We start from the raw sequence: 14,492 nt of genomic DNA on the forward strand, positions 1-14,492 counted from the left end.
TAACCCCCCATTTTCTCTCTGTCTCCCCCCAGCAGCTCCCGGGGCGCTGAAGCCGGCGATGCCCCTGGCCCATGGCTGCCCCTAGGATGGCCTGGGACCCCAAACACCCCCAAATCCCCCCAAATCTCCCCAAACACCCCCCAAATCCCCCCAAACACCCCCAAACACCCCCAAATCCCCCCCAAATCCCCCAAACACCCCCAAAATCCCCCCAAATCCCCCCTAACCCCCCATTTTCTCTCTCCCCCCCAGCAGCCCCTGGCCCATGGCTGCCCCTAGGATGGCCTGGGACCCCCAAACACCCCCAAATCCCCCCCAAATCCCCCCTAACCCCCCATTTTCTCTCTCTCTCTCTGCCCCCAGCAGCTCCCGGGGCGCTGAAGCCGGCGATGCCCTGGCCCATGGCTGCCCCTAGGATGGCCCTCAGGGCTCCTCGGCGCCCCCCGGCGCCGGCCCTGGGAGCGCCCCTGGTGCTGGGGGTGCTGGGGGCGCTGCTGGGCGCGGGCGCCGTGCCCGGGGCGGGGGGCAGCGCCGCGGGCACCCCCTGCCCGGCCGCCTGCACCTGCAGCAACCAGGCCAGCCGCGTCATCTGCACCCGGCGCGAGCTGCTGGAGGTGCCGCAGAGCATCTCGGTCAACACGCGCTACCTGAACCTGCAGGAGAACCACATCCAGGTCTGAGAGCCACGGCAAAACTGTTTTTTAATTTTTTTTTTTTTTTTTTTTTAATTTTTTTTTTTTAATTTTATTTTTTTAAATTTTTTTTAAATTTTTTTTTTTTTAATTTTATTTTTTTTTATTTTTTTTTTTTTATTTTTTTTTTTTTTTTTTTTTTTTATATTTTTGATATTCGGATATTTTTTAGAGGGAGTTCCGTGGGGGAGGAAAGGGTTAATTGCAAAAAAAAACAAAAAAACAAACAAACAAAAAAAAAAAAAACAACAACAAAAAAAATTAGTTTTAGTGTTTTTTCATGTCCTAACAATTTTAGAGGATGTTCGCCGGCAGACGGGGAGGAAAGGGTTAATTGCAAAACAAAAAAAAAAAAAAACAAAAAAAAATTTAGTTTTAGTGTTTTTCATGTCCTAATAATTTCAGAGGATGTTCGCCGGCAGAACGGGGAGGAAAGGGTTAATTTCTAAAAGAAATGTTTTTAATGTTCCCGGGACACAGCGGGGAAAGGGTTAATTTCTAAAAAATGTTTTAATGTTCTCGGGGACACAGCGGGGAAAGGGTTAATCTCTGAAACTGTTTCTAAAATGCAGTATTTTTAATATTTTCGTATTTTACATATTTTAATATTCTTGCTATTTTAATATTAAGACTATCAAGAATATTAAAATTTTCTTTATTTTAAATATTTTTAATGTTTTTGTATTTCTGTATTTAAAAAAAATATATTTCTAATATTTTGATTTACAAATCATTTTTATATTTTAAATATTTTCGATATTGTAATATTTTATTTCAGTATTTTAATATGAGTATATTTCAGTATATATAAAATATTTCATATTTTATATACACTGAAATATTTACTAATAAATAGTGAAATATTTAAATACTAAATATTTAAAATACTAAATAAATACTGAAATATTTAAAAAATTTAACATTTTTTAAATGTTAAATTTTTTTTAATTAATAAAATTTTTATTAGAATTTAAATAACAATTTTTATTATAATTTCAATGAATATTTAAAATATTTCAATGCGCGAGCTGCTGAGGTGCCGCAGAGCATCTCGGTCACCACGCGCTACTGAACCTGCAGGAGAACCACGTCCAGGCCTGAAAGGGTCAATAAAAGGTTTTTAATATTTTCAAAATATTTTAATTGTTAAGATATTTTTAGAGATAATTTCGTGGGACACACCGGGGGGGAAAAGAGTTAATTTCTAAAAATAATTTGAATATTTGAGTATTTTTAGAGAAGGTTCACTGGGAGATGGGGAAAGGGTTCATTCTATAAAAGATTTGCAATTTTAAAGATAAATTATTATTTTAAATATTTTAGTATTTTTAGTATTTTAAATATTTTAATATTTCTAATATTTTCATATTTATTTTAATTTTTACTATATTAAAATACTTTTATTATTTTAATACTTGTAGATTTTAATATTTTAGTAGTTTAATATTTTTGGAATTAATATTTTGTGTTTTTTAACATGTTTGTATTTTTGTATTTTAGTGTTTTAATTGTCTTGTATTTTGGTATTTTTAGTATTTGTGTATTTTAATATTTTAATATTTGTTTTAGTATTTGTGTAATTTAATGTTTTAATTTTTAATATTTTAGTACTTTAGTATTTTAATGTTTGTGTGATTTATTATTTTAGTATTTTTACTGCTTTTACTATTTTTAACATTTTTATGTTTTTGTATTTCTGTGTTTCAATTTTCTTGTATTTTGGTATCTTAGTATTTTAACATTTATTTTAGTATTTGATAATTTATTATTTGAAATATTTTTATTATTTTTAATGTTTTAATTTTTTTGTATTTCTGTATTTTAATTTTCTTGTATTTCTGTATTTCTAGTATTTTAATATTTTAGCATTTTAATATTTCAGTATTTTAATATTTATTTTAGTGTTTTAGCATTAATATTTTAATATTTGTGTGATTCAGTATATTAATACTTTAATTTTTTGTATTTTTAATATTTTAATATTTTAGTATTTTTGTGCTTTAGTATTTTAATATTTTTGTATTTTAATATTTATATGTTTTAGTATTTTTAATTAAAGTCCATGCTAAAGTGTTAAAGCCTGTGCTAAAGTCCATTCTAAAGTATTAAAGTCTGTGCTAAAGTATTAAGGTCCATGCTCAAGCATTAAAGTCAGGGCCAAAGTATTAAATCCGTGCTAATATTTAAATTAAATTAAATTAAATTAAATTATTAAATTCTATGCTAAAGTTGGTGCTAAAATATTAAATTTTGTGCTAAAGTGTCAAATCCATGCCAAAGTATTAAAGTCCGTGCCAAACTCTGTGCTCAAATATTAAAGTCATTGCTGAAGTATTAAACTCTGTGCTAAACTCTGTGCTAAAATGTTAAAGTTTGTCCTTAAGTATTAAATCCGTGCTAAAATATCGAAATCCGTGCTAAAGTCTGTGCTAAACTCTGTGCTAAAATATTCATGTCCATGCTAAAACGTTAATGTCCATGCTAAGGTGTTAAAGCCTGTCCTAAAGCATTAAAATCCACGCCAAAGCATTAAAATCCACGCTAAACTATCAAAGTCTGTGCTCAAGTCCATGCTAAGATATCAAGGTCTGTGCTGAAGTGTTAAAGCCCACTCCAAGATATTAAAGTTCGTGCTAAACTCTGTGCTAAAGTATTAAAATATTAAAGTCCATGCTCAAGTATTAAATAATCAAAGTCCATGCAGGTATTAAAGTCTGTGCTGAAGTATTAAATTCACAAAGTCTGTGCTAAACTCTGTGCTAAGATATTAAAATAATAAAGAATCAAAGTCCATGCTGGAGTGTTAAATCTGTGCCGAAGTATTAAAGTCCATTCTAGAATATTAAATCCGTGCTAAAGTGTTAAAGTTCACGCTGAGGTTTTAAAGTCCGCGCTAAATTCTGGGCTAAAATATTAAAGTCCGTGCTAAGGTACTGAATCAGTGCTAGAGTATTTAGAGGCTGTGCTAAACTCTGTACCAAAATATTGATGCCTGTGCTAAAGTCCATGCTAAAGCATTAAAGTCTGCGCTAGGATATTAAAGTCTGTGCTAAACTCTGGGCTAAAATATTAAAGTCCATTTATTTTAAAGGTATTAAAATCTGCGCTGACGTATTAAGGTCCACGACAAAGTATTAAAGTCCACGTTAAAGTATTAAACTCCCTGCTAAAGCATTGAATTTGTGCTGACATATTAAGGTCCACGACAAAGTATTAAAGTCCACGTTAAAGTATTAAACTCCCTGCTAAAGCATTGAATTTGTGCTGAAATAATAAAGTCTGTGTTCAAGTCCGTGCTAAAGTACTAAAGTCCGTGCTAAAGTGTTCGAGTCTGTGCTTAACTGTTCAAGTGTGTCCTGAAATCCACGCCAGAGTGTTAAAGTCTGCGCTAGGGTATTGAAGTCTGCGCTAAATTCTGAGCTAGAATATTAAAGCCCATGCTGAAGTATTAAATTTGTGCCAAAATGTTAAAGTCGGTGCTAAAGTGTTGAAGTCTGTGCTTAAAAGTCCATGCAAAAGAATTCGTGACCATGCTGAAGTGTTCGAGTCCATCCTGAAGTCCATGCTGGAGTGTTAAAATCCGTGCTAGGATATTAAAGTCTGCACTAAACTCTGGGCTAAAATATTAAAGCCAGTGCTAAAGTATTAAAGTTCCTGCTAAAGGGTTAAATTCCGTGCTAAAGTATTAAAGTCTGTGTTTAAGTCCATGCTGAAGTATTCGAGTCCATCCTAAAATCCACGCTAGTCCGTATTAAAGTCTGCACTAAAGTCTGGGCTAAAATATTAAAGTCCGTGCTAAACTCTGTGCTTAAATATTAAAGTCAGTGCTGAAGTATTAAATCTGTGCTAAAGTATTAAAAGTCTGTGCTAAAAATATTAATTCGTGTCCGTGCTAAAGTATTAATTCATGCCTGGCCTAAAGTATTAAAAACTGAGCTGAAGTCTGTGCTAAGGTATTAAAGTCTGTCCTAAAGTATTAAATCCATGCCAAAGTATTAAATTCCATGCTAAAGTACCAAAGCCTGTGCTAAACTCTGTGCTAAAATATTAAAGTTCATGCTAGTGTATTAAAGTCTGCACGAAAGTATTAAAGTCCATGTGAAAATATTAAAATCCATGCTAAAGCAATGAAGTCCACACTAAAGTATCGAAGTCTGTGCTAAAATCCGTGCTAAAATATTAAATTTTGTGCTAAACTCTGTGCTGAAGTATTAAAGTCCGTGGTAAAGTATTAAATCCGTGATAAAGTATTTAAGTCCGTGCTTAAGTCCGTGCTGAAGTGTTCAAGTCCGCGCTAGAATGTTAAAATCCATGCTAAACTCTGGGCTAAAATATTAAAATATTAAAGTCCATGCTCAAGTATTAAATAATCAAAGTCCACGCAGGTATTAAAGTCTGTGCTGGAGTATTAAATCTGTGCTGAAGTATTAAATTCACAAAGTCTGTGCTAAACTCTGTGCTAAGATATTAAAATAATAAAGAATCAAAGTCCATGCTGGAGTATTAAATCTGTGCCGAAGTATTAAAGTCCATTCTAGAACATTAAATCGATGCTAAAGTATTAAAGTCTGTGCTGGAGTATTGAAATGAACGCTAAAGTCCACACTAATAAATTATTTATTATTAAATTTTTATTATTAATATTATGGAAACTTCTCCACAAGAAAAAAACACTTCTCCTTAATTATAAACCAACCAACCTCTGGTGCTTCTGCTTAATTATAATTACAAAACCAACCGATTTTTGGGGTTCTCCTTAATTTTAATTACAAAATGAGCCAATCTTTGGTGGTTCTACTTAATTACAATTACCAAATGAGACAATCTTTGGTGCCAACCAATCTTTACCACTTCTCCTTATCTAAAATTACCAAACGAACCAATCTTTACCACTTCTCCATAATTAAAATTACCAAACTAAGCAATCTTTACCACTTCTCCTTAATTACAATTACCAAACCAACCAACCTTTGGTTCTCCTTAATTAAAATTACGAAACAAACAAACCTTCGCTGCTTCTCCCTAATTACAATTACCAAACCAACCAACCTTTAGTTCTCCTTAATTAAAATTACAAAATGAACAAACCTTCGCTGCTTCTCCCTAATTACAATTACCAAACCAACCAACCTTTGGTTCTCCCTAGTTAAAATTACGAAACGAACCAATCTACGCTGCTTCTCCCTAATTACAATTACCAAACCAACCAGCTTTTGGTGCCAACCAATCTTTGCTTCTTTTCCCTAATTACAATTATGAAACCAACCAATCCATGCTGCTTCTCCCTAATTCCAGTTACCAACCCAACCAACCTTTGGTTTCCCTTAATTAAAATTACGAAACGAACCAACCTTTGCTGCTTCTCCCTGATTGCAATTACCAACTAATTACCTCCCCTCCGCAGGTGATCCGCACCGACACCTTCAAGCACCTTCGCCACCTGGAGATCCTCCAGCTCAGCCGCAACCTGGTGCGCAAGGTGGAGGTGGGCGCCTTCAACGGGCTGCCCAACCTCAACACGCTGGAGCTCTTCGACAACCGCCTGACCACGGTGCCCACGCAGGCCTTCGAGTACCTGTCCAAGCTCCGCGAGCTCTGGCTGAGGAACAACCCCATCGAGAGCATCCCCAGCTACGCCTTCAACCGCGTGCCCTCGCTGCGCCGCCTCGACCTGGGCGAGCTCAAGCGCCTCGAGTACATCTCCGAGGCCGCCTTCGAGGGCCTGGTCAACCTGCGCTACCTCAACCTGGGCATGTGTTGGCTTATCTGTCAAGAGTTCTGTTATCATTGTAGTGCAAGGATTCCATGGGGCGATAGGGTTTAGTCCCAAATCCATGGGGCAATAGAGTTTAGTCCTGAATCCTTTATCTTCCCGAATCACGTCGGGGTCACCATTTGTTATCTTATTTATCAAGAGTTCTGTTATCATTGTAGTGCAAGAATTCCATGGGGCGATAGAGATTAGTCCCAAATCCTTTATCTCCCGAATCATGTTGGGGTCACCATTTGTTGTCTTATCTACCAAGAGTTCTCTTATCATTATAGTGCAAGGATTTCATGGGGCAATATGGTTTAGTCTTGAATCCTTTATCTCCTGAATCACATCGGGGTCACCATTTGTTGTCTTATATATCAAGAGTTCGCTTATCATTATCGTGCGAGAATTCCGCAGGGCGATAGAGTTTAGTGCCAAATCCTTTATCTCCCAAATCACGTCGGGGTCACCATTGCTTATCTATCCAGAGTTTTCTTATCATTATAGCTCAAGGATTCCGTATCGCCAGAGCTTTTCCCAGTTTACAAAGCATTTATCATTAAGGTCTTTTACTCTCGTATTTGACAAACACCAAGAGGTGGAATTGATCTATTTTGCCAATAGTTTAGTACTCAAATCCAGTTTCCCCGAATCCGTGGGGTTAGAGTCAAATTCCTGTTGCCCCAAATCCACTGGGTTAAATGGTCAAATTTGGTTTCCTCAAAATCCACAGGGCAAAATAGTTCAGTCCGAAATCCACGGGTCATCCGGAATCCACAAGGCAATATATTTTAGACCCAAATCCTTTTTATCCCGAATCACGTCGGGGTCACCATTGGTTATCTCATATCAAGAGTTCCGTTATCATTACAGTGCGAGGATTATCTTTAGGGGATAACATTACATTTTCCCATCCTGTGCCCCCCTGCAGGCATGTGCAACCTCAAGGAGATCCCCAACCTGACGGCGCTGGTGAGGCTGGAGGAGCTGGAGCTCTCGGGGAACCGCCTGGGCCGGGTGCGGCCGGGCTCGTTCCAAGGCTTGGGCAGCCTGAGGAAGCTGTGGCTGATGCACGCGCGGGTGGCGGCGGTGGAGCGCAACGCCTTCGACGACCTGAAGGCTCTGGAGGAGCTCAACCTGGCCCACAACGACCTGGCCTCGCTGCCCCACGACCTGTTCGCGCCGCTGCACCGGCTGGAGCGCGTTCACCTGCACCACAACCCCTGGCGCTGCGACTGCGACGTGCTGTGGCTCAGCTGGTGGCTGCGCGAGACCGTGCCCAGCAACACCAGCTGCTGCGCCCGCTGCCACGCGCCGCCCGCGCTGCGCGGCCGCTACCTGGGCGAGCTGGAGCCCGGCCACTTCACCTGCTACGCGCCCGTCATCGTGGAGCCGCCGGCCGACCTCAACGTCACCGAGGGCATGGCGGCCGAGCTCAAGTGCCGCACGGGCACGGCCATGACGTCGGTCAACTGGCTGACGCCCAACGGGACGCTGATGACGCACGGCTCGTACCGCGTGCGCATCTCGGTGCTGCACGACGGCACGCTCAACTTCACCAACGTCACCGTGCAGGACACCGGCCAGTACACCTGCATGGTCACCAACGCCGCAGGCAACACCACGGCCACCGCCACGCTCAACGTCTCGGCCGCCGACGCCGCCGCGGCCGCAGCAGCAGCAGCAGCGGCCACCGGTTACACCTACTTCACCACGGTCACCGTGGAGACCACCGAGGGCGCCGGCGGCGACGACCAAGCCCCCCAAACCCCCGCGGCGCCCACGGCGGCCGGTTGGGACCCAGCCGGCGCCTCCACGGCCGCCCCGGCCACGCGCGCCACCGGCAAACCCTTCACCGTGCCCATCACGGCGGCGGCGGCCGGCGCGGCAGCCGGCGGAGGTCTCCAAGATTTGGACGACGTCTTGAAGACCACCAAGATCATCATCGGCTGCTTCGTGGCCATCACCTTCATGGCCGCCGTCATGCTGGTGGCCTTCTACAAGCTCCGCAAGCAGCACCAGCGCCACAAGCACCGCGGCGGCCCCGCGCGCGCCGTCGAGATCGTCAACGTCGAGGACGAGCTGGCCGGGGGTCCCGCCGGCGGCGGCGGAGGCGGCGGCGGCCCCGGCGGAGGCGGCGCCGGGACGGGTGGGGACAACCGGCTGGCGTTGCCGGCGTTGGAGAGGGAGCACCTGGACAGGTACGCGGCGTTGGCCGCCCACTACGGGGGCCCGGCGGCGGCGCTGGGCTGCGGGAAGACGCCGCTGCTCAACTCGGTGCACGAGCCGCTGCTCTTCAAGAGCCCCTCCAAGGAGAACGTGCAGGAGACGCAGATCTGAGATTTTGGGGAGGGGGGGGTTTGGAATGGAACCCCCCCCTAATCAGCCCTTGGACTTTCTACCCCTCCCCAAAAAACTCCCCGAAAAAATCCAGCCGGGAAAGGAAAAACAAAAATTTTGGGGGAGAAAAGGGGAAAAGTAAAAAGTGGGGGAGACTTTGGGGGGGGTGGAGGTGGAGGAGTGGGGGAGATGGGGGAAACAACCCCCAAAAATGGGGGGAAAGTCCTGAAAAAGTCCTAAAAAATGTGTGGAAAAACTGGTGGAAAGGACGGGGGGGAAAACCTTAAAAATGTGGGGGGGGAACTCCTAAAAATGTGTGGGAAAAAGGGGGGAAAACCCCAAAAATGTTGGGGGAAAACCCCTAAAAACTGTGTGGAAAAACTGGTGGAAAGGAGGGGGGAAAAACCTCAAAAATGTGGGGGGGGAACTCCTAAAAATGTGTGGGAAAAAAGGGGAGAAAACCCCAAAAATATTGAGGGAAACCCGTAAAAATATGTGGAGAAAAGTGGGGGAAACCTCAAAAATGTGGAGGGAAAACCCTGAAAAATGAGGGGGAGACTCTGGAAAAAATGTGGGGGAAACTCCAAAAAATTTAGGGGAGATGCTGAAAAAAACTGGGGGAGACTCTTAAAAAATGCGGAGGAAAATCCACAAAAACGGGGGGAAACTCCTAAAAAAAGTGTGGAAAAAAGGAGGGAAAACCCCAAAAATGTGGGGGGGGAAACCCCTCAAAAATGGGGGGAGGCTCTGGAGGAATGGGGAGAGACTTCTGGAAAATTCTTTTAAAAGTGTGGGGGGAAATGTCCCAAAAAATGTGGGGGAAATTCCTAAAAAATGTGGGGGAAAACTGCTGGAAAGGAGGGAAAAAAAAAACCAAAAAAAAAGTGGGGAAAAAAACCCTAAAAATGTGGGGAAAATTAAAAAAAAATGGGGGAGATAGCGGAAAAAAGTGGGGGAACTTGAAAAGATGTGGGGGGAAAAACCCTAAAAAATGTGGGGGAGACTCCTAAAAATGGGGAGAAAAATCCCCCCCAAAATGAGGGGGAGACTCCTAAAAAATGGAGGAGATTCTTAAAAAAAAAGAGGGGGGAGACTGGGAAAAAACTGGGGGGAAATCCTAAAAATTGGGGAGGAAAATCCTAAAAAATTGTGAGGAAAGTACTCAGAAAATGTGGGGAAAACTAAAAAATTGGTGGGAGAAACTCATAAAAATGTGGGGGAAATTCTTAAAAATTGAGAAAAAAATTCTTAAAAAAAAATGGGAAGAGACTCTTAAAAAATTGGAGGAAACTCCTAAAAAATGGGGAGGAAAATCCTAAAAAAAATGGGGAGAAAATCCTAAAAAATATCAAGGAAAAACCCCCGAAAATGTGGAAGACACTCCTAAAAAACTGGGGGAAAACCCAAAAAATGTGAGGGAAAAGGTCCCTCAAAAAATGGGAAAGACTAGGAAAAAATGTGGGGAAAAACTCCAGGAACAAAGGGAAAAAAAAAAACCAAAAATGTGGGGGGGGGGAAACCCTAAAAAATGGGGAAAAATCCTAAAAATGTGAGGAAAAAAAAAAAACTAAAAAATGGGGGGAAATCCTAAAAAAATATGGGAAAAACAGGTGGGAAAATTATGGACGAAATTTTAAAAATATGAGGGGAGCCCTAAAAAATGTGAATGAAAATCCCCCAAAATTGTAGAGGGAAATGCCCCAAAAATTGTGGAGGAAACCCCAAAAATGGAAGGGAAACCCTAAAAAATGGGGGGGAACCCCAAAAAATGGGAGAAAAATCCCCCAAAATTGTGAAGGAAACCCTAAAAAAAAAAAAAGGGGGGAAAACCCCAAAAAAGGTGAATGAAACCCCCAAAAATGTGGAGAAAAATCCCCCCAAAAATGTGAAGGGAACCCTAAAACAATGGGGAAAAAAAACCCAAAAATGGGAAAACCCCCCCAAAAATTATGGAGAAACCCTAAAAAATGAGGTGGAACCCCCCACCCCCCAAAAAATTTCGGGGAACCCCAAAAATAATTTAAGGGAACCCCCCGGACCTGCAGACCTGAAGGAAACCCCAAAAAATTGGGGACTCCCCAACCCTAAATCGGTGTTGGATGAGATGGAAAACCCCAAAAATGGGGGGACCCCCCCCCAAATCTCGAACTTTGGACTTGGTGAAGATGAAGACCCCCAAAAATGGGGGCGAGCCCTCAAAAATGGGGGTTGGACCCCCCCAAAACCACGGACCTGGAGCTGGACCCCCCCCCTCAAAAAAAATAATTTGGGGTGTGAGACCCCCCTGAACTTTGGACCTGTTGCTGCCCCCCCCAAAAAAAATTTGGGGTGCGGGACCCCCCCCTGACCTGCGGAGATGAAGAGGAGCCCCCCAAAAATGGGGGTGGGACCCCCCAAAAAACCACGGACTTGGAGCTGACCCCCTCGCAAATAGAATTTGGGGTGCGGGACCCCCCCCTTGCGGACTCGGTGTTGAAACCCCCCCAAAAATGGGGGGAAAATGTGGGGACCCCCCCCCCCCCAAAATAAGATGGTACCCCCCAAAATTGGGGTTTGGGACCCCCGCCCCGACCCAAAAAAAAATTAAAATTTGGAGCCCCCCCAAAAAATTGGGGTTTGGGACCCCCCCCAAAATTAAGGTTTGGACGTGCCCAAAATGGAGGAAAATGGGGGGGAGACCCCTCAAAATGGAGGAAAAATGGGGGGACACCCCTAAAATGAGGGGCGGGGACCCCCAACTTCCTCCCATTCAAGAAACGCCCCCAGCCCCAAATTTGGACCCCAAAAATCCCAAAATTTGACCCCAAAACCCCAAAAATTTGACCAAAAAAAAAAAAATCCCCGAAATTCGACAGCAAAATTTCCAAAATTTGACTGCAAAAACCCCAAAAATTTGACCAAAAAAAATCCCAAATTTGACCCCAAAAACGGGGGGGGACCCCAAAAACGGGGGCGGGGGAGGGGCCGGGAGGGGGGGGGGGTCGGGGTCGGGGTGGGGGAGGGGCGGGTGGGGGAGGGGCCCGGGGGGGGGATTTTTTAATTCGCCGCGGCCGCAAAGAAGCGAAACTTTCCTACTTTAATAAAAACCCAGCGGGTGTTTCCAACGGCGCCGGGCACGGGGAGGGAGGGAGGGAGGGAGGGAGGGAAGGGGTTAAACCCGGGCGGGGGGCTTTGGGGGGGTTGGGGGTGGGTTTAGGGGGGCTTTGGGGTAGGTTTGGGTGGGTTTAGGGGGCTTTGGGGTGGGTTTGGGGAGGGTTTGGGGTGGGTTTGGGGGGGTTTGGGGGGCTTTGGGGTGGGTTTGGGGGGGTTTGGGGGTGTTTTGAGCTGGGTTTAGGGGGTTTTGGGGTGGTTTGGGGGGGGTTTGGGGTGGGTTTAGGGGGGTTTAGGGGGTTTTGGGGTGGGTTTGGGGGGGTTTGGGTGGGTTTATTTAGGGGGGTTTAGGGGGGTTTGGGGGGCTTTGGGGGGGGGGTTAGGGGGTTTGGGGGGGGTTTGGGTGGGTTTGGAGGGGGTTTGGGGTGGGTTTAGGGGGTTTGGGGTGGATTTGGGGGGGTTTGGGGTGGGTTTGGGCGGTTTTGGAGTGAGGTTTGGGAGGTTCAGGGTGGGCTTAGGGGGTTTGAGCTGGGTTTGGGGTGGGTTTGGGGGGTTTTGGGGTGGGTTTAGGGGGTTTGGGGTGGTTTTAGGGGCGTTTGGGGTGGGTTAGGATGGATTTTGGGAGGTTTAGGGTGGGTTTGAGGTGGGTTTGGGGGGATTTAGGGTGGGTTTGGGGAGGTTTAGGATGGGTTTGGGGTGGGTTTAGGGGGATTTGGGGTGAGATTTGGGGGATTTAGGGTGGGTTTGGGGGATTTAGGGTGGGTTTGGGGAGGTTTGGGGTGGGTTAGGATGGGTTTGGGGTGGGTTTGGGGGGATTTGGGGTGAGATTTGGGGGATTTAGGGTGGGTTTGGGGGGATTTGGGGTGAGATTTGGGGGATTTAGGGTGGCTTTGGGGGGATTTGGGGTGGATTTCGGGGGATTTGGAGTGGTTTGGGGTGGGTTCGTGGGGATTTGGGGTGGGTTTGGGTCGTTGTGGGATTTTTGGGTGGTTTTGGGTTGGTTTTGGGTGATTTTGGAGCGTTTCAGATGTGAGATCAGGGTGGTACCAGGGCTGATTTGGGTTGGGTGGATCAGAGGGTTTTGGGTGGTTTTAGGGTGATTTTGGGGGTGGTTTTTGGGTGGGTTTTGGGGGTGTTTTTGGTGACTTTGGGATGTGAATGACCCTGGACCAGGACATCCCTCGCTGCGATCAAGAACGGTCCAGAAATGTCTCAAAACCACCCCAAAAATACCCCAAAATCACCTCCATAAACACCCCAAAACAACCCCAAAATCCACACCAAAAATATGCCCCAAATTGCCCCCAAAATTCCAAAAAACACCCCAAAAATTCTCCAAAAACTGCACCAAAAACACCCCAAATTATCCTAAAATTCCCCTCAAATTGCACCTCAAAAATACCCCAAAACCCTCACCAAAACCACCCCAAAATTACGCTAAAAACACCCAAAAAATACCCTAAAAACCACATTAAAAATACCCACAAAATACCCTTAAAATCCACCCAAAAGGCCCCAAAACAACCCCAAATTACCCAAAAAGTCCTGAAAAGCCACACCTGAAATATCCCCAAAAAAACCTCATTAAAATGACACCAAAGCCACCTCAAATTACCCCAAAAGTGCCCTAAAAACCACCAGAACTCACCCCAAAAATTCCCCCAAATCCACCCCCAAAAAACCACCCAAAATTACCTAAAACTGCCAAAACATTTCCTAAAAATACCCCAAAAATCAATAACAATACCCAAAATATCCTAAAGATACCCCAAAATCCCCAGAATTACAAAAAAATTCCCCCAAATCACCCAAAAATCCCCCAAACCCCCCCCCAAATATCCCCAAATACCCCAAAACCACAAAAATCCCCCCCAATTTCCCCCCAAACAGCAAATTATCCCCAAAATCCCCTAAAACCACCCCAAAAATGCCCTAAAATTACCCCAAAACCACCCAAAATCCCTCAAACCCACCCCAAAAGATCCTAAAATCGCCCCTAAAATGCCCCCAAAATCCACCTGAATAATCTAAAAAATCCCACAAATCACCCACAAATACCCCCAAAATCAGCCCGAAATACCCCCAAAATAACCCCCAAAATACCCCCAAACCACAAAAATCCCCCAGAAAACCCCAAATAGCCCCAAAATCCCCTAAACCCGCCCCAAAAATCTCCCCAAAATCCCCCAGGTCCCGGGGGGGGGGGGGGGGGGTCCCGTCTCCCCGCTGTTCCCGTTGCCATGGGAACAGCGCGGTTGCCGTGGGAACAGCGCGGAGGGAGGGGACAAAGCACAACGGCGTTGCCATGACGACAGCGGCGCCGAGGGAGGCGGCGCGACCGTTAGAACAGCGCGGGGAGTTTCCATGGTAACGGGAAGGGAGGTGAGGAGGGAGGGAGGAGATTGCGGGAACGGCGGTTGCCACGGGAACGGGAGTGGGCTGTTCCCATAGCAACGGGAACAGCGCTGGAACGCGAATCGCGGCCCCCTCCGGGAAAATTGGAATTGGGGGAGGGGGGGACCCCAAAAATGGAACCCCCCCAGAAAATTTGGGGACTTTTCCCCTAAAAAGGGACCCAGGGATGCGACTCATCCCCCTGACAAAATTTGGGGACC

General features: G+C 44.8%; 1 protein-coding gene across 1 annotated transcript; it reads left to right on the forward strand.

The window, feature by feature from the left end:
• Positions 1–389: 389 nt before the first annotated feature.
• Positions 390–8,914, forward strand: LRRC4B (leucine rich repeat containing 4B). Its single transcript, XM_059491140.1, has 3 exons — positions 390–674; positions 6,097–6,442; positions 7,379–8,914. Exons 1-3 carry the CDS (start codon positions 390–392, stop codon positions 8,785–8,787), a joined length of 2,040 nt encoding a protein of 679 aa, XP_059347123.1. The 3' UTR covers positions 8,788–8,914.
• Positions 8,915–14,492: the final 5,578 nt, after the last annotated feature.

Source organism: Ammospiza nelsoni, chromosome 32 (genome assembly GCF_027579445.1).
Source record: "Ammospiza nelsoni isolate bAmmNel1 chromosome 32, bAmmNel1.pri, whole genome shotgun sequence".
In the NCBI taxonomy this organism is placed as follows: domain Eukaryota; kingdom Metazoa; phylum Chordata; class Aves; order Passeriformes; family Passerellidae; genus Ammospiza; species Ammospiza nelsoni.

Excerpts from the sequence above, each read along its gene's own strand:
- LRRC4B (XM_059491140.1), top strand. The coding sequence starts at position 390 with ATGCCCTGGCCCATGGCTGCCCCTAGGATGGCCCTCAGGGCTCCTCGG. Across the intron at positions 675-6,096 it reads TGCAGGAGAACCACATCCAG|GTGATCCGCACCGACACCTT; the intron begins GTCTGAGAGCCA and ends TCCCCTCCGCAG. Across the intron at positions 6,443-7,378 it reads CCTGCGCTACCTCAACCTGG|GCATGTGCAACCTCAAGGAG; the intron begins GCATGTGTTGGC and ends GCCCCCCTGCAG.